At 40.8% G+C, this 19,951-nt stretch overlaps 2 protein-coding genes across 4 annotated transcripts in view; one reads left to right on the top strand and one right to left on the bottom strand.

Annotated features, from left to right (window-relative positions):
* The window catches only part of LOC122474527 (protein NipSnap homolog 3A-like), a 26,192-nt gene extending 24,302 nt beyond the window's left edge, over positions 1-1,890 (bottom strand). The window contains exon 1 of one of the 3 annotated variants that reach the window (XR_006294927.1): positions 1,719-1,890. Coding sequence is in view for 1 of the 3 variants with exons in the window: in XM_043565438.1 (XP_043421373.1) it covers positions 1,719-1,778 (60 nt within the window). In the remaining 2 variants the exon portion in view is untranslated. The remainder of the gene's footprint in view (positions 1-1,718) is intronic. The other 2 variants (XR_006294926.1, XM_043565438.1) reach the window with 2 other exon arrangements.
* Positions 1,777-19,951, top strand: LOC122474414 (phospholipid-transporting ATPase ABCA1-like). Its single transcript, XM_043565288.1, has 4 exons — positions 1,777-1,814; positions 1,863-2,160; positions 14,083-14,207; positions 19,427-19,951. The coding sequence occupies exons 1-4, from the start codon at positions 1,777-1,779 to the stop codon at positions 19,638-19,640; spliced, it is 675 nt and encodes a 224-aa protein (XP_043421223.1). The 3' UTR covers positions 19,641-19,951.

The raw sequence follows: 19,951 nt of genomic DNA, 5'->3' as shown, positions 1-19,951 counted from the left end.
TGGAGCCTACTTTATAAATAAGTAAATAAAGTAAGTTTTGGTACAGAGTTATGGACTAATTTTGGGCTTTTTTGACTCCCTGATATGCCAAATGAAACTAGTAGGCTTCTTTATCTATCTGACATAATTTAGGTTAAAACACATAATTTTTAAATATATTTTGTGTATAAAGTCATAATTATATACTTGAATTCATTCCATTCATGTCCCCTATGATTTCTGTTCCTATTGCCCAAGTATCTAAGCTTACTTGGAAAGCAAGTATTCCCACCAAAAACAATTGCAGATACTTCTACTTTTGCTGGAGATGCTTTTGTCATTTTAATCAAATTTTAATTAAAGAATGTTATGCAAATAAGCAACTGACTAGTGTTATAGTTTAAAAAGTAGTATAAATAAAATATATTAGAAAACGGAACCGTTGGGTATTTGTAACAATTGCTTTTATGTTATTTTTCAGAGAATTTGTATTTGGAAACAAATATGTGGTCAGAGGCACATAGTTTTATTATTTTTCAAATAAGAAACAATTAGAGGAAAAGCCCAGGGAAAGGTAACAGCAGTGAGGTAAGCGTGTGTGCTTGTGGGGAGGTGATTTTTGTCAAAGGGCAGAAACTACAATTATTAATGGGGTAGGATTCATAAGTGTTCCAGGCTCCCTTATCTTCAGGTTAGGGCTCATTTTCAGCAGCACTTATATTCAATTAAAAGAGAACACTTGGCTCACATCTAATAAAGTCACAGTCCAGGATAAAGTTGTAAGGAATAACTTTTGGCCCTGCCCCAGAAAAGTGTGGATCAGAAGGATAAAGACTATTGCTAATCATGGGTGAATGGGTCATTACTGGTTCTTTTCCAGTCTTCACCAGAAAGTCAGTCTCTAGAGTAGGTTAATTCCCTTCCTATGTACCTTTCGAGAAAGAAATACAAGCCTAAATATCCATAGAAAAAAACATTGTAGACTGACAAATAGGCGGGTTCCCAACAGTTAAGGATGAATCACAAACATCTGTTGTGCACGTTTCTCATTCAAGGGTAAATGAGGCTGTTACCGTATCTGCTCTGAGGTTCCTAACCCTGCCAGCCTCGGACACGACCCACAGGAAACAGTGGGAGGCTGGGCTGGATGCTCCACGACCCGCACCCTGGGCCTTCTCTTCCAGGTTCTCTGCAAAAAGCTCGCTGTGTATACTTCGTTTAAACAAGGGAGGTCACTTCGGTCGCCAACTACTAGTTGACCTATTTTTCCTCTACCTTTCGTCGGGGGGGCGGGGAGGGCGGTGGCTTGTCAAACGATAAATAGAAAAGGCTCGATCAGCAAGCACTGGGCACCGGCCTCAACGTGGCGACCGCAGGGGGCTGGGCGGCAAGAACGAAGCAGCGGGAGCTTCAAGGGTGTCCTCAGGGACGCCTGGCACGTAGGCCAGAAAAATCCCATTCGCGGCTGCTCGCGAATTGGCCTGGAGGCGATACTGACCAGGGGACCCTCCCTGAACTGCGCCTCCATGCTCCCGTGAGTCCCGGGAGTCCTGTGATCCCACTTCCAGTTCTCAGACGTGCAATAGAGTAATTTGGGCCCGGGAACCGACTGGGCGCATGCGCGACGCTCGTAAGTCTGGGAGCGCAGCCGTGAAGCGCTTGCGCGGGACCTCGAGCTCCTCGCTGACGTCCCTCCCCTCCCCCAAGGCACGGCGTGGGCACGTCTCCGCGGCCGGTACCTGAGGCGCGAGCGTCCGCGCAGCCAGAGCTCTAGTCAGGCCGCTTCGGAGGACGAGCATGGCGCGGCTGCGAGCGCTGGGAGAGCCAGCCAGCCAGTATTCTGTCTTCGGTTCCTCCTGGTAGGGCTAACCCGCCTGGAAAAGAGCACCGACCGAGCTACTGGCGGACGCAGGCCGGGGCGGGACTCCGCGGCTGCAGCTCCGCCTCTGGTGCCGGGAGGCGCGGCGGCACCTCCCGGTTGGCTGGCGTCGTCCGTGGGCGTCACGTTCGGGCCCCTGCCCCCTCCGGCCCAACGTTTGTTTCCTCAGACGTTCTCACCCAAACGTCAGAGGGGCATTAGGATTAGCTGGACGCGGAGAGCGTTCCTGTGCCACCTTTCTGAGCCCATCAGCTAGTCTCCACGCGCGGTTGCGCACAGTTCTTAAAGTTCGTGCGCAGAATGTGAGTGTGTTTGTCCTTTGAGAAGGAAGTATGATGCGTGCATATTATAATGCTGTGCGTTGAAAATCGTGGAGTTTTTTGTCCTTGTTCGTTTTTAGTCGGGGTGACTTAAACGTCAAGAGCAGGGAGGCTTCACTTCTCCTCATTAAATGCATGGTGGTTCTCTAATTGCCACCGCAGCATGACCTTGTAAGGCTCTTAATGATTTGAAATTGCATTTTTCAGGAGCTCATTGGAATGGGGGTCCCGAACTAGGTATTCAAAAGCCAGTGGGGGGTGTCTGGGTGGCTCAGTTGGCTAAACGTTGGACTCTGGCTCAGGTCATGATCTTGCAGTTGGTGACTTCGATTCCCACGTTGGGCTCTGTGCTGACAGCTCATAGCCTGGAGCCTGCTTGGGATTGTGCGTCTTCTTCTCTCTTTGCCCCTCACCCGCTCAGGCTCTTTCTCTCTCAATCTCAAAAATAAACATTAAAAAAAATTTTTTTAAGTCAAAGTTAAACATACATAGTTTCAAGTCAAATAGTTTTATAAGTCTTAAAAAGCGAACCAGACCTTGGGTCTTTTCCTCCCTATCCCTGATTATTGGTCCCCAGAATAACTATTCTCAGCATTTTCCAGTTGTTTCTTCTAATGCTTTATTCTCTTTTTCTAAATTACAGGCTTTTTCTAGTGTGTCTTGATATTTTCAGTAGTGTCTGTTGCTTGGAAAAAGAGGATTTAGGTCTCTTATATACCATTCCTTCAAAATAACCTTCCTTTCCCCATCTGACAATGGTTGCATTAAAAGTTGTCACATTAATTTACGGATTGTTTACATTTTTATTACTAATTGCATTGCGTTAATACACATAATTACACAATGCATAATCAAACACAATTACCCAATAGTTACCTTGTTGCACACATTGAAATAATACTGCTTATACTATCAAGAATAGAGAATTATTGGGGCGCCTGGGTGGCTCAGTCGGTTGGGCGTCCGACTTCCGCTCAGGTCATGATCTCACAGTTTGTGAGTTTGAGCCCCGCATCAGGCTCTGTGCCACCAGCTCCGAGCCTGGAGCCTGCTTTGGATTCTGTGTCTCCCCTTCTCTCTGCCCCTCCCCTGTTCGTGCTCACTCTCTCTCTATCTCTTAATAATGAATAAACGTTAAAAAAAAAAAAAAGAATAGAGGATTATTACAGGGATATCACCTGTGGTTGTATTGGTTGTGCCTTCTTCAAGGACTTGAATTATCTGTTCAGAGGAGAGAGACTTTTTAAAATACAATTCCAGAGGGGATAAGTGTTTCTGTATGATGGGCATTAGTTTTTAACCAAGTAAGACAAAACAAAGCATCATCTGTGCCTGGACTGGATCTTTACATTTAAATATATTTTCTTAGACTCTGTTCCCCATGGATTAAAATTCATTCACTCATACAGCCCATATTTATTAAATTCTTCCTTTTTTTTTTCACTATATGAAGTTTATTGTCAAATTGGTTTCCATACAACACCCAGTGCTCATCCCAAAAGGTGCCCTCCTCAATACCCATCACCCACCCTGTGTTTTTTTAGTTATTGTAATGGGTCTTCCTGAATTATTTCAAGTTTTCTTTTGTTTTCTTTCATTTGATTTGTTTTCTGTCTTGGCACTAGTGTTTTTCCTAAAGTATTTTTGTATTTGTAATTCTTGGCTATCAGCTCATATTTTGCAGTGAGACTACTTTTTTTAATGTTTATTCAGAGGGAGAGAGAGAGAGGGAGGGAGAGAGAGAGGGAGGGAGAAAGAAAGTGCAAGCAGGGGAGGGGCAGAGAGACAAGGAGACAAAATCCCAAGCAAGCTTCATGCTTGATCTCACCAACCGTGGGATCATGACCTGAACCGAAATTGAGAGTCAGACGCTTAACCCACTGAGCCACCCAGGTGCCCCAAAAACATTTTTTTTTGAAAGCTCTTTGAGCATGAGTGGAGTTTGTCAAATAGCGGGCTTCACTGTAGGGTTTTCTATTATTTCATTGAGGGGAAAAACCCCCATTTGTTACCATCTGTAAATCATTTCTCTTAAATCTAGTCAGTTACCCCTGTGAGGAAACTTGCAGATTCCCATCTGTGAGTTAGAAGCCTTACTGCCAGTTTTCTGTGACTGAGAAGGGAGGGAGGCTGGATATCTTAGTATTTGATAGGCAGTCATTCACTTAATTTGTTTATGACTGGTTCTAACCTTGTCAACTGTATCTGGTACTTCTGAATGTGGTTTACGTTTTCAAGAATATATTAAATAGGACAGGCTGAGCTGCTGTAACAAATAGATACCAAATGTATAATGCCTCAGACACAACAATATTTTGCTTCTTGTTCCTTTAAGAATCTAAAGTGGATTTTCCTGGTTGGCAGGCAGCTCTTCTGTATATGGTGAATCAAGGAGCCAGACTTCTACACAGTGGTTTTGCCATACATAGAAACTCTATCATCAGCTGCATCTAGCCAGCAGAAAAGTAGAGTGAACTTCCAAAATGAAAATACTTAACAGATAGTAAAGAGTGATTCATGGTTATAACTTAGGGAAAACATTGGTAAGTGCTGCAAGGTGCCTAAGACAATTTCCTATTCACTCACAGGTTTTAATCATCCTCAAAACCCAGTGAGTTAAACTATATCTCCAAGTGAAGAAGGTAAAGTTCTAAGAGAGAAATAATTTTCTGAGGTTCACTGCTGCTAAGTGGCACATCCAAGATTTAAAGCCAGATTGTAAAACCAGTTCATTTTAACATTTATTTTTAAAATATGTGTGGTAGAAAATAGTGTCCAAGCAGCATTTAAGATGAAATGTTTTTCTGTGACATTTTGTTTAGAAACAAATCTCTGAACTGCCTAGAAGATACATAAAGTATGTTGAAAATTATTGTTGTATATCCTAAACTTCTGACAAGTAGTCCAAAGCCAGATAAATCTGGAATTTTAAGATAGGCTAATGTGATAGAGAGCAGCTGAATAGTTATTTTAGACCGGATGGAGTAAGGTTGCCTGTCTAAGGAGGTAATATGAAACACATATCATACATACAAAAGTAGATGTAAAGTGTCAGTACACTTTAGAGAATAGTAAATTGAATGCCTGTTACCTGCCACCACGCTTAAGAAATCAAATATGGTCAGCAATTTAGAAGCCCAATACGGGTTCCTTTCTAGTCACATTCTCCTCCCTGTAACACCTTCCCCAACCTCCTTGCCTCAAGCAGCCAAAACCCAGAATTTTGTGTTAAATATTGCATTCACTTTCTGTGATTTTCAGCTACATTTGTGTATAACTCTAAACAATATATTGCATCGGTTTGCCTGTTTTACAACTTTATAATGGAATTAGGCTGTTTTTGTTATTCTGTCAGTTGACATAAGATTTTTGAAAATCATGTATTTTGATGCAGTCACAGTAATTAATACATTTCTGTACTATATGCTCTTCCATTGTATGGACATATATTTGTCCATTTGATATTATGAACAAAGATGTTTTGAATTTTTTTGTATACCTAGATAGTTCTAACTAGATAGTTCCTGTTCCCATATGAAAATTTTCTCTAGGTCAGGGATTCTTAACCCTCTTTATGCCATAGAACCTTTTGGAAATCTTGTAGGCCTATGGAACTGTAGTGTCTGAGGGCAGGTCACTCTAAGATGGGCCACGTTATTGTGAAGATTATTTTGAGCTGAAGCCAATCAAGACCCTGCAGGCTCAAGAGAAACTTTGACCCCTCTCTTAAGTACAGTGAAAAATCTAAACTGGGGATCTTTGCCAGAATAAGGGTTATTACTGAGATAAATTTTATCTGAGTGACCCATTTGTATGGCAGAACAAGTATCTAATTACCAAATATCTGCGGTTCTTCTAATTACCCTGTGAATTACATTCTTTCCTCAGCACTTCTCCTTAGTTCAGGATGATACATACCTCATTTTGCCTGACTATCTTTGCAATTTATATCTATTTGGATTCCTCATGATGAAATTTTGGGGTGATGGAGGGCGGTTTGTGGGGTCCAGAGCTCACAGCCAAGAAAGAATTCTTGAAGACATCTTTGGTGCAAAAAGGTGATTTTATTATTAAAGCATGGGGACAGGACCCATGGGCAGGAAGAGCTGCACTGCTAGTCTGGACAGTGACTGCTTTATGGAGTCGGGGGAGGTAAAGTCAAGAGGGAGTTTGTTTCCAAAGAGACTATCAGACGCTAAAGACTTACTGGAGGCCTAGCTATTGTCAAACTAAGGTTGTTTTTCCCAAAGCAAAGGGAGTTTCTACTGGCCATTGATGGGATTGCCTTTTTCTGGTAAACTTGTGGAGAGTCTTATCAATTAAACCATTTTTTTTTTTGTCTTTTCCAGTTTTGGGGTATCCTGGAGTGTCCAAGGAATATCACACATTGTCCCACCTTGGGTGTGGGGGGGGGAGGTGGTGGCGAGTGCTATTAGCCTGCACTTTGCCCTCAGCTTGCCCCACACTCCCTCATCACTCATACATATGCTTAAATTTGATTTTCTCCTGTTAATCTGTCTAATATTAATTTAATTCTTAGTCCAGCTTAGAAGAGCTCTTGAAGGGTTCTTGCTCCCTGATACAATTATAATGTTTTACATACTTAGCAAATACATAGGTTTACAGAGAAAACAGATTGAGGCGGAATGATCAAAATATGAAACCAAATTCTTTTTTTTTTTTTTAAGTTTATTTATTTAAGTAATCTCTACACCCAGCATGGGGCCCAAACTCACAACCCTGAAATCAAGAGTTGCATGATCTTCCAACTGAACCAGTCAGGTGCCCCTGAAAGTAAATTCTTGATAAAGAATTTCTTTAAAGAATTTCTTTATCTCTAAAGAATTTCTTTAAAGATTTTCTTTAAAAAAAATTATTTTGAGAGGGAGAAAGAGAGAGAGTGCACCTGCATAAAAAGTGCAGAGAGACAGTGAGAGAGAGAGAGAGAGAGAGAGAGAGAGAGAATCTTAAGCAGGCTTCATACTCAGTGCAGAGCCTGATGTGGGGGCTTGATCTCATGAACTGTGAGATCATGACCTGAGGTGAAATCAAGAGTCAGACACTTAACTGACTAAGCTACCCAGGTGCCCTGACATACTTCTTTATTAAGGTAACAGGATCTATTGTCAGATTTAAAGACTATCATAATTTAGGTAGTGATAAGCATAAATTTTTTTTTATATTTTTACAACACCTCTAAATGGAATTTGACAATATCTATGATATTTATTGGTCACAAAATCACAGGTCCCATTAATAATACTGTGATTTGTTGCCTACATTCATACATAAAGGGAATGCTTATTTTCAGTTAGAAGTTGGTGACAATTGTTAAAAAAAACAAAATTTAGGGGCACCTGGGTGGCTTAGCTGAGCATCTGACTCTTGATTTGGGCTCAGGTCATGATCTCATAGTTCCTGAGATCGAGTCCCGCTATTGGGCTCTGCTCTGACAGTGCAGAGCCTACCTGGGATTCTCTCTCTCTCTGCCCCTTCCTGCCTGTGCGCTCTCTCTCTCAAAATAAATACATAAACATTTTTAAAAAAAACACAAAATTCAAGAGAGTAAATTTTGAAGATCCAATTGCCTTTATTAAACAATTAATGAATTGGGCAACATCTCACTCCAGCAAGTAGATATTCCGAGGAGTTGTACAAAATGGAAATTGCTGATAGGAAGGAGGGCGGGGCAAGAAAGTTATAACCAAAGGAAAAGAAAGGATTGTTTAAAGCATGACCATTTTCCCTGGTTGGGGTGGGGGAAGAACAGGGGTTTTTATCATGCAGATTATCTCATCTTCCTTTAGGGGATGGCGGGGCCATGTGACAGACTCAGTGGCACTTATTAGAAAATTCCTGACTGGGGTGCCTGGGTGGCTCAGTCAGTTGTTAAGCGTTAGACTCTTGGTTTCAGCTCAGGTCTTAATCTCATGGTTCCTGAGTTCCACTCTGAGATGGCAGCGTGGAGCCTGTATAGGATTCTTAACCTCTCCCTCTGCCTCTCTCCCACTCATACTGTCTCTGTATCTCCCAAAATAAATAAATAAGCTTAAAAAAAACAAAAGAAAAAAAATTCCTGACTTACAAGTTAAGATTACATTTCGGGGGAAGGTTGATTCTGCAGTTAGATTAGGTATTAACCCCTGGTTTAGTGACTTGGTGCCTTAACCTAAGTGATGCCATTTTGAGATCTGTTTTTTTTTTTTAACACAATAAAAATGTAATTTTTTCCCACCCAAGTTACCAGAACCTCTGCATTCTTCCATAGACACTGTGTATCAGAGGTTAGGAACCACTGCATTAGAGTATATATGAAGGAATGGAATTGTTAGGTTATAAGATATGTACATATTCATCTTTACTAAAGAGTGCCAAATTGTCTTATAAATTTGTACCTTTAATTGTAGTGTATGGGTTTTTTCTGACCAATTTTTTATACTGTCCATTTGGTCTGATGAGTATGAAGATGCATTTTACACCTTACATAACAAATGGTGTTCCTGTGTAATTTTGTCCAAAGGTCCAGATCTGCAGAAGGAAGCAGAAGATCCAGCAGGAGAGCTGGATCCAGTGTAAACTTTAGATGCTTGTATTTTGGTGACATATGTGGCTAAGTACCTGAGTGCTATATTCCACGGCCACTAGATGGTGGTATAGACTACTTTTCCTTCATTACAGTTTGAAATAGTATGTGCTATTTTTGTTGTCACCTTTGAGTTCCTGTAATTTAAACTATAGTTATTTAGTGTGGAGATACCTTACAGCCCTTTTTGTGTGTGCATGATACAGGATTATGTATTGGAGGGAAAAAATATAGTAAAGGATATTAAGGAACAAAAATTCAAGTTTATAGTTTGAAGATGTGAAGATGTAATTGGCTTTATTCAACAATTCATGAATTGGGCAGCATCTCTTCAAGTAAATAGATGGTTGGAAGTGGTGTACAAAATAGTATCATTTTATAGGCAGAAAGTGGGTGGGGCAAGGAGGTTATTAGCAAAAAAAAAGAAAGGATTGTTTCAAGCCAGGTCATCTTTTGGAGGGAGAGGAATGGCAGGGATCTTATGCAGATTACCTTACTATTGCTGATCAGGAAATTTCAGATTGACTGTTTAAGATCCCATTTCTGGGAAAGGTTAAAACTACAACGAAGTCTTGGTTTGGTGTTATGGGTGCAGATAACTCCATTTTGGGTCTGTTGTTTCTTTTCCAACAAGGCAAATTACTACCAATGTTTATGTGTTTCTTTTCTTTATTATTATTTATAAAAGTAAATTAGAAGTAAAAAATAACTTCGATTTTCATTCAGTGTTTCTTAAAAGTTTTATACTCATATCAGCGAATATTTGTTAAGCACCTGTTGTGTGTTGAGCATTAAATTTAATGCTATGGAGAAGGAAAATGTCAGACTGGATGCTTTTTCAGCTTGTCAGCATGTCTCGATATTTCTGTGTCAGCCTCTTTGCTACTAGCCTACTAACTGGAAAGATTTGTGAGCAACTCAGTATTAAATATGGTATGAATTTCTTCAAAGTTGTTTCTATTTAAATTTTTTATTACTAAAACATATGAATGTATGAGTTTAATATATATTATTATATCCGTGTTTAGATATCTTATGTTAATTGGCTTTCTTTAAGTTTTAAGTTTAACTTCTCATTAATAAATGTAATTATTTCTTAAAATAGGTTTTACAAGTCCATTGCTTTGAGTAATCCTTGTGCCTCTCACCTGGAGTGGGGAGAGTGTTATGGGAGAAGTAGTTCTGGAACTTTTGCTACTTAAATATGCTGGCTTTTTGCTTTGCATAAATTGAGACACTTTCTAGCTTAAAACATTTGTGCACTTAGTTTGTGACATATATTTTTGTGTGTGAAGTTCCTCTTTCATTGAAGACCCATTATCCAGTGCTCTCTAGTGTATTTCTTTTCACCTACACAAGTTGTCATAGATACCTACTAGCTGAGTAATTATTTACTTTTTAATTTGTTTTAGTTTTACTTAACTGTAATTGTTTCTGTAGCATCTTTATAATTTAATTTATATGTGAGAAATAATTTACATTTCTCTGATTTCTTCTGAATTCAGCATCTTTTCATAATTTCGTAGGCCATATCATTTTCATTTTTGAGGTCTCACTTTATTACTGTCATCCAGTTTTCTGTTCTATTGGCCATCTTTATCTTACTGATATGGAATCTTGCTGAAAAAGCCTGAAAAAGAAGAGCAAGTTGATGTCAAAATTGCTTAAGATAACAGATGACCTTCGGTGCTGGCTTCTTGCAGAATCCAGAGAGACAGACCTGCTCAGTGGGATGGACAGCAAAGGGTCTTACCAGGTGAAGGGCTGGAAACTCACACAGCAGCAGTTTGTGGCCCTTCTGTGGAAGAGGCTGCTGACTACCAGAGGAAGTCGGAGTCGGAAGGGATTCTTTGCTCAGGGGACTCTGGCTTCATGGATGGGCGCTGGCTCCCTGACCAGAGGAAGCAGGAGAAGGTCATGGTTAAGAGAGGATGCTGGGGCCAGACTCTATGTATTTCAATACCAGTTCTGCTTCTTGCTGCTCATGCGTCTGCGGGCAAGTTACTTTGCTGTGCCTCCATCTTGTCATCTTTAGAATGAAGACAATGTACCTATGACACAGGGTTGTTCTAAGCATTAAAATGAATAACTGCTTGGATGACATGATACTGTATGTGGAAAACCCAAAAGACTCCACTAAAAAACTGCTAGAACTGATCCATGAATTCAGCAAAGACGCAAGATATAAAATCAATGTACAGAAATTGGTTGCGTTTTTATACACTAATAATGCAGCAGAAAGAGAAATCAAGGAATTGATCCCATTTACAATTGCACCAAAACCCATAAAATACCTAGGAATAAACCGAACCAAAGAGGTGAAAAATCTATACACTTAAAACTATAGAAAGCTTATAAAAGAAATGAAAGAAGACACACACACACAAAATGGAAAAAACATTCCATGCTCATGGATTGGAAGAACAAATATTGTTAAAATGTCAATACTACCCAAAGCAATCTACATATTCAATGCTAACCCTATCAAAATAACACCAGCATTCTTCACAGAGATAGAACAAACAATCCTAAAATTTGTATGGAACCAGAAAAGACCCTGAATAGCCAAAGCAATCCTGAAAAAGAAAACCAAAGCTGGAGGCATCACAATTCTGGACTTCATGCTGTATTACAAAGCTGTAATCCTCAAGACAATATGGTACTTTCAGAAAAACAGACACACAGATCAATGGAACACAACAGAGAACCCAGAAATGGACGCACAAATGTATGGACAACTAATCTTTGACAAAGTTGGAAATAATATCCAATGGAAAAAAGTCTCTTCAGCAAATGGTGTTGGGAAAACTGGACAGCAGAAGAAAGAACCTGGACCACTTTCTTCCACCATACAAAAACAAAACAAAACAAAACAAAACACAAAACAAAACCAAACCTCAAAATGGATGAAAGACCTAAACATAAGACAGGAAGCCATCAAAATTCTAGAGGAGAAAATAGGCAACAACCCCTTTGACTTTGGCCACAGCAACTTCTTACTTGACATGTCTCCAGAGGCAAGGAAACAAAAGCAAAAATTAACTAGTTTCTTCACAGAAAAAGGAAATAAAACTAGATAAAAAGCTTCTTCACAGAAAAAGGAAACAATCAGCAAAACTAAAAGGCAATTGATGGAATGAGAAGATATTTACAAATGACATATCAAATAAAAGGTTAGTATCAAAATCTATAAAGAACTTATCAAACCCAATGCCCCAAACACAAATAATCCAGTGAAGAAATGGGCAAAAGACATGGACACTTTTCCAAAGAAGACATCCAGATGGCTAAGAGACACATGAAAAGATGCTCAACATCACTCATCATCAGGGAAATACAAATCAAAACCACAATGAGATACCACCTCACACCTGTCAGAATTGCTAACATTAGCAACTCAGGCAACAACAAATGTTAGCGAGGATGCAGAAAAAGACGATCTCTTTTGCGCTGCTGGTGGGAATGCAAACTGGTGCAGCCACTCTGGAAAACAGTATGGAGGTTCCTTGAAAAATTACAACCCAGCAATTGTACTACAAGGTATTTATCCAAAGGATACAGGGGTGCTGTTTCAAAGGGGCACATGCATCCCAATATTTATAGCAGCACTGTCAGCAATAACCAAAGTATGAAAAGAGCCCAAATGTCCATCGACTGATGACATCAGTCATATCTACTGGATAACATCAGTCCATATCGACTGGATAAAGAAGATGTGGTATATGTATCTATACACATGATATATTACTTGGCGATCAAAAAGAATGAAATCTTGCCATTTGCAACAATGTGGATGGAACTAGAGTATATTATGCTAAGCAAAGTAAGTCAGTCAGAGAAAGACAAATATATGACTTCACTCATGTGGAATTTAAGATACAAAGCAGATGAACATAAGGGAAGGGAAGCAAAAATAATATAAAATAGGGGGATAAACCATAAGAGACTCCTAAATACAGAGAACAAACTGAGGGTTGCTGGTGGGGTGTTGGGTGGGGGGATGGGCTAAATGGGCAAGAGACAGTAAGGAAGACCCTGGTTGGGATGAGCACTGGGTGTTATATATAAGTGATGAATCACTAAATTCTATTCCTGAAATCATTATTACACTATATGTTAACTAACTTGGATTTAAATTAAAAAAAAAGGAGTAACTGCTTAGAATGGGGCCTGACATTGAGTAGTGCTGTGTATGTGTGTCTGGGCAAATTCAGTTTTCGTAACTTGAGAAATGATACGTCCAGATGTACTTGATATATGCACTTCTTGGAAACATGATTTTTCTCTAAATTGATTTTTAACTGCAAATTGACAAAAAGGTAGCCACAGAGGAAAGAAAAAAAATGGGCAAACAGACTGAGAAGACTCACTACACTATTGCCTGCATGTGAGTGTTGGCATGCTAAGTTGCTTCCTCAGAAGGGAAGAAATTATCCCACTCTATAAAACCAAGAAGTATAAAATCAAGAAGTATAAAACTAAGAGATTCTTCCCTATAGACTATGTGGATAATGCAGAAGAGTATGAGTTTGGAGATACAGACCTGAATTTGAATTCTGGTTCTGCTACTTATTGGCTGTGTGACCTTGAGCACGTTACTTAGTCTCTCTGAGTTCAACTACCTTGTTCATTGATTGGTGATGATGATACTACTACTTAGGGCTGTAGCAATAACTAGATCATTGTCATGTATTTTCCCATAAAGAAGGATTTAGGTCTTGACGCATTTTGAGGCCATTATATGGTGACAGTGGCTGCTTTTTCCCTTTCAGAGTGGGATCTTACTGGGTCATTTAGTCTTGGTCTGCAGATTACAAGTGAGCACATGAGGCCACAGTGGGAAGGGACTTCACATGGATACGCCAAGAGTAGAGACAGAACCAGGTTTCAGGTCTTCGGACTCCTGGTCCAGGGCTTTTCTCTCAGCCTTTCTCAGAGCTGAGCTGGGCTCCTGGTCCAGTGTGGTCTTTGGTCTTCAGAGGGCAGAGGACAGGACCCTATGTTCTGAGTCACCCTGACATATGACTACTGTTTCCTCTGAAGTTGTTAGCTTGGGGCTTCTGCCAGGTGGCCATAGCCTCTGGCCTTGTGCTGCCAGCTTCCAGAAATGCCTGGAGGGAAGAGGTTTAGTTCTCAGGATCTGCTGCTTCTAACCTGCCATGAGTGCCTTGGTAGAGCTCTGCTATGGGCCCTGTACTGCTCATTTGCATGCTGGCTGGTTTGGGAGGCTAGCTGGACTCTTAGGGGCTTGCCCTGTGCCCTTCTTTCTAACACTTGTGCTTGTTTTGCAATTTCCTTTCCCCTCTACCCCCTGGTTATAGATTGTCCTGCCAGCTGTGTTTGTCTGCATTGCCCTGGTGTTCAGCTTGATCGTGCCACCCTTTGGCAAGTACCCCAGCCTGGAGCTTCAGCCCTGGATGTACAACGAACAGTACACATTTGTCAGGTATGTGCTTGCCTTCTGCGCCCAGGGACAGAAGAGAGCCCAGACAGACCCAGGTGTTTACTGTGCTGAGGGCCAAGGGGAGGTGGACTCAAGAATGTGGATTTTATCAGGTGTCCCAAAGCCCCTGCACAAACTAATATGGGATGCAAAGAACAGCAGTGAATTCAACCTGAAATAATAGCCCTCTGTTGTCATATTTGAACTTTTCTCCTCTTTATACTACTGTTGTTGCTAGCAACAGTTATATGTATTTTAAGAAAATAATCTGCCCTTCTAAAATCTATGATTAAGTTGTAAATGTATTTGGAAGTTTATAGGTAGGTTAAATTTGTAGTTGATTCAAAGTATTTATATACACTGTCAAAGCTTTGTACCTCTAGAAAGTTAATTCTTTGTTTTCTCCACAATAGAATTCTTGTATTTTTAAACTGTTAAGTTGTAGATACTAGCTAGTATTTGTTCTTTAGACAAAAATACCCCTTACTTATAACAAATAATCCAGTACGTCAAACATAAGGATAAAGGAATTTCTTAATCTAGTTAGGTAGAAATTTTCTTTATTCCTATAGGATTTATAGATCTTTAGATGGGTGAGAATATGTCAATGATATAAAAACAAGAGAAGCTTAAAAAAAAAGGTATATATATTTAAAAAAAAAAAAAGGTATACTAGGTGCTCCTGGGTGGCTCAGTTGGTTAAGCTTCTGACTCTTGATTTTAGCTCAGGTCATGATCTCACAGTGGTGAGATTGAGCCCCACATCTGGCTCTGTGCTGGGAGTGGAGCCTGCTTAAAATTCTCTGTCTTCCTCTCCCACTGCCCCTCCTCCTTGTTGAAAAAATAAGTTATACTATATATATATATATATATATATATATATATATATATACACACACATACGGTATAGTATATATATATATATATATATATATATATATGCTTAAAAGCACATAGTATATATACAATAGTGTATACACATATAGTGTAGTATATGTACATTGTGCTAGTTTATATATACGTGTGTGTGTGTATAGCATTGTGTGTGTGTATACGTATATATAGTATATATGGTATAGTATGTGTATGTGTGTATATGTGTATGTATGTGTGATAGCTCAGGTTTACTTTATTTTTTCTTTTCTAGGCTCACCTTGTATTGCTCATGGCTGTAGAACATGAGTTTATTTTGTGTTTATAATCTGTGCCCATTATTGTTTATACTTTTCACTTGTCTATGCAAATATTCAGCCAGTAAAATCTCCCTGACCTTTGTAGAAAATCCTGGTCGTCAATGCCTAATGAATAATTGTGAAAGTACTTTTGAAATACTAATCCCTAATAACTTTGTGAGAGTACTTTTGAAACACTGATCCTTAATAGTTTCTTTACTTCACATTGAAATACATATGTAGGGGGTGCCTGGGTGGCTCAGTCTGTTGAGCGTCCGACTTCAGCTCAGGTCATGATCCCAGGGTTCGTGAGTTCGAGTCCCACATCGGGCTCTGTGCTAACAAACAGCTCAGAGCCTGGAGCCTGCTTTGGATTCTGTGTCTCCCTTTCTTTCTCTCCCCCTCCCCTGCTCATGCTCTGTCTCTCTCTGTCTTTCAAAAATAAATAAATGTTAAAAAAAAATATATGTAGGAGTGCCTGGGTGGCTCAGTTGGTTGAGCATCTGACTCCTGATCTCAGCTCAGGTCATGATCTTATGGTTCACGAGCTTAAGCCCCGCATTAGGCTCCTCACTGACAGCACAGATCCTGCTTGTGATGCTCTCTCCCTCTTTCTTTGCCCCTCCCCCACTCATTTTCTCTCTCTCTCTCTCTCTCTCTCTCTCTCTCTCTCTCTCTCTCTCAAATAAATATACCTAAAAAAATAAAAATAAGTAAAATGCATGTAAAGGTAGCAGCACCTGTGTGGTGACTGACTCGGTTTCAGCACAGGTCATGATCTTGTGGGCTAGTGAGTTTGAGCCCTGCATCAGGTTCTGCACTGACAGTGGGGAGCCTGTCAGTGGGGAGCCTGTCAGTGCAGAGCCTGCTTGGGATTCTCTCTCTCTCTCCCTCTCTCTCTGCCCTTCCCCTGCTCATGCTCTCTTTCTAAATAAATAAATAAGTAAAATAAATAAGCTTAAAAAATACATATGCAGGGGCGCCTGGTTGGCTCAGTCGGTTAAGAGTCTGACTTTGGCTTAGGTCATGATCTCACAGTTCATGAGTTAAGCCCGGCGTCTGCCTCTGCATTGACAGCTCAGAGGCTGTAGCCTGCTTTGGATTCTGTGTCTCCCTCCCTCTCTGCCCCTCCCCGGCTTTGTGCTGTCTCTCTTTCTCTCAAAAATAAATAAACACTAAAAAATACATATGCAGATGTGTATTGTATATGTGTGTGTTATATATGTGTACATATATATGTACATATATACACACAACTTTGTACGTAGTTATACAGTCTCCACTCTGGAGTGTTTATCATCCTGGTATCAAATATATGGCTAGTGTCTAGCCATATATATAGTGTTTTATTATTCATTTTTGTGTTAAGAATCTAGCACTCAGGAGTGTGTAATAAAGTATTTACTTTGGGAAACTTTTTTACCTTCCAATTCCTAGTTCTAATGAACTACTGAACTGGCTGCTTCTCATATAGCCACAGTGATGACACTCCTGAGAATGTGGGCATCCAGGAACTCTTGAATGCCCTCACCAAAGATGCTGGATCCAGCGTATGGAAGGAAAGCCAATCCTCTAAATGCCGTTTAAGATCCTCCTTGGCTGGCTTCTTGTGATTGTCCCCTAGTTTACTCTCTAATATTGCATTTATCAGTTGCATATTACACTGTAACTATCATCATTTGCCCTTCAAATAATTTTTTGTCTTAAAAAAGCTAATATACCAACCCAATCAGAACATCTAGGAACAAATATTTGAAGAGTGTTCTAACATCTTACAAACTGAATCATTATAGCTTTTTCTTATTGCTATAGCACATTAATATTTAATTTAATAGAATAATATACTTACTGGTCAAATGCTTTCCCCTTCTCCCCTTTCCACCAACTCTTGTACCTCAGTTTTGCAAAGGGTTGCTCCATTATTTATAATTCGTGGTTTTGCTTACCAGCTTTTTCACTTTTTTTTTATTAACATTTATTTATTTTTTGAGAGAGAGAGACAGAGCATGAGCAGGGGAGGTACAGAGAGAGGGAGACACAGAATTGGAAGCAGGTTCCAGGCTCTGAGCTGTCAGCACAGAGCCAGATGCGGGGCTCGAACCCACAAACCGTGATATCATGACCTGAGCCGAAGTCAGTTGCCCAACCGACTGAGCCACCCAGGGGCCCCTCCAGCTTTTTCACTTTAGCAACCTGAAAAAATGACATATTCACTTTGTGTTATAATACATATTTGCTTCGTTAAAAAAATTTTTTTTAATGTTTATGGATTTTTGAGAGAGACAGAGCATGAGCAGGGGAGAGTCAGAGAGAGAGGGAGACAGAATCCCAAAACAGGTTCCATGCTCTGAGCGGTCAGCACAGAGCACGATGTGGGGCTCAAACTCACAAACCTGAGATCATGACCTGAGCCGAAGTCGGACGTTTAACCAGTTGAGCCACCCAGGTGACCCCCGTGTTTTCTTCTTTTAACATACATTTTTCATGACGTGCCTTCAAACCCTTTTATAAGGCACTGCATAAATAAATTCAGTGAATGACCATAAGCCTCTAAGTGTCTAGTGGGGAGGGCAAAGGTACTTCAAGGGATCACTGAGTAAAGACAGTGAGGAGAGGTGAGGAGCTAATGAGAGTGCAATGCTGGTAGAAGTGGGTTCAGTTTTCCAGGCTAGAAAGGCAAAAGAGGCATGACCCTCATTCAAATGCTACTGCTTTGATAAAGAACACCATTGATGTGTATTGGAGGCAGTCTGAAGACACTATCTCTGTACTGACAACCCTTACTGAAATTCAAATTTTAAGTTTTTCAAAAAGTGGTAGAACTGAGGAAAATTTGAATGGGACACCTACCAGTGGCATTGAGCTTTGTCTTAGCCAGCCATCTTTTGAAGCTTTAGGTGTGAACTTCAGGAGGTACTGTGTCTTACTCTGACTTTTGTATCAAGTCACAGTGCTTTAGAGAGAACTAGAGGGCAATACACAAATCTGTTCCTTTGATATTTTTAGTACATTCAAGCATAACATAAAGAATGTGGCTATGCATTAAATTGTAGAATTTGAAGCTAGAAAGGATACTAGAAATGACTTGTTACAACATGTCATTGTGTACTTTTATTTTACTAGTGGAGAAGATAAGACCCAAGAGGGCAAGCGTCTTATTGGTGGTCCACAGGGATTCAGAGCTCAAGTCAGGCACAAAGGATTTGTCTTTTGTCACCCAGGGTGCTTGCAAACAACCTAGCTCTTCATGCACTGAGCACCCTCTCCCCATCCCTCCCCAACCCCAATTCTCTACTCATTTTAAGACGTAAACTGAATCTTTCCATTCTGCACCAGATTTTCAGCACATTGAGCATAACATGCAGACTCCTTCCCTGACCCGATCATCTGGCACCTGCCTCCCTCCACCCCTCCTCTTCCACTTTCTCCCTCCTAGCTCATCTCGCCCCAGCCACACTGCCTTCCTGCTGTTCCTCAAACATGGAAAGCTCATTTTCTCACTTTCTGTTGCCCTTGCTTATAGTGTTCTTTCTTCCCAAATCTTTTCCTGGCTTCTCTTTCTAATCGTGTATGCCTTGGGAGAAGTATCACCCTCTTTGGGAGAAGTAGCCCCGTTTCCCCCCGTTTCCCTCTTATTTTGCTTTATTTTTGGCTAGGTGACATTTGTTTATTGCCAAATTCCTGCACAGGAATGCAAGCTCCATGCAGGCAGAGAGTTTGTCTTGTTCACCCAGACTCTCAAATGTGCCGAACAGTGTCTGGCACATAGATGCTCAGTGAATATTCGTTGAGTGAACACAGGGGCAGGAGACCAAATGCTGGTGGATTGCATTGACTGGAGTTTGGTAGGTGAGCATTTCAGGCTCTTTGTGTTCCATCATCCTTAACTGCAAAGGAAGTTTGCGGCTCACAGGTCTGTGGGGAGATCACACAAATGGTGAGGGGATAGATGCATGTTTGTGGTTGTTATTGATTGATCTGTGCTCCTAAGGCACCAGGAATGGCCAGGCCCTCTCGGGTGATGCTACCTTTGATGTCTTCCCTCTGCAGAGACATGCCTTGCTCAGTGGGGGAAGAGGAGTGGACCACCGCCCCGGTTCCCCAGACCATCACGAAACTCTTCCAAAGTGGGAACTGGACAATGGAGAACCCCTCACCCGCCTGCCAGTGTAGCAGTGACAAAATCAAGAAGATGCTGCCTGTGTGTCCCCTGGGGGCAGGGGGGCTGCCTCCTCCACAAGTGAGTCAGTCTCAGTGTGACTGAGCAGATGGCGGTGCGGGGTGGGCTGGGGCACTTCGTCAGGAAGAAGGAATGGATGACCAGTCATGCAGGGGGTTGTCTTTCAGTCTTGATCTTAATTCTGTGGGGACAACAAGCATGTGAGTTTTGAAGGGAAGAAGCTGGTCCATAAGTTTCTAACTTAGCTTAGCTTGTTTCTCTAGTTTGAAAAAAGTCAGCCTAGCTTACTTACCTGTTCGAGTTAAAGCCAGAACCCAACGCTCGGGATCAGTGGGCTGTGGAAGACACACTCTGGCTTCTCCCGCTGAGGTAGTGTTGACAGAACATATAGCATG

Source organism: Prionailurus bengalensis, chromosome D4, assembly GCF_016509475.1.
Source record: "Prionailurus bengalensis isolate Pbe53 chromosome D4, Fcat_Pben_1.1_paternal_pri, whole genome shotgun sequence".
Taxonomy (NCBI): domain Eukaryota; kingdom Metazoa; phylum Chordata; class Mammalia; order Carnivora; family Felidae; genus Prionailurus; species Prionailurus bengalensis.
The sequence above is the reverse complement of the archived record's forward strand: the minus strand, read 5'-3'. Positions and strand labels throughout refer to the sequence as shown.

Coding starts and splice junctions, on each gene's coding strand:
- LOC122474414 (XM_043565288.1), top strand. CDS start 1,777: ATGGCGCGGCTGCGAGCGCTGGGAGAGCCAGCCAGCCA. Junction 2,161..14,082: donor TTAAAGTTCGTGCGCAGAAT/GTGAGTGTGTTT, acceptor CCCTGGTTATAG/ATTGTCCTGCCAGCTGTGTT. Junction 14,208..19,426: donor GAACAGTACACATTTGTCAG/GTATGTGCTTGC, acceptor TTCCCTCTGCAG/AGACATGCCTTGCTCAGTGG.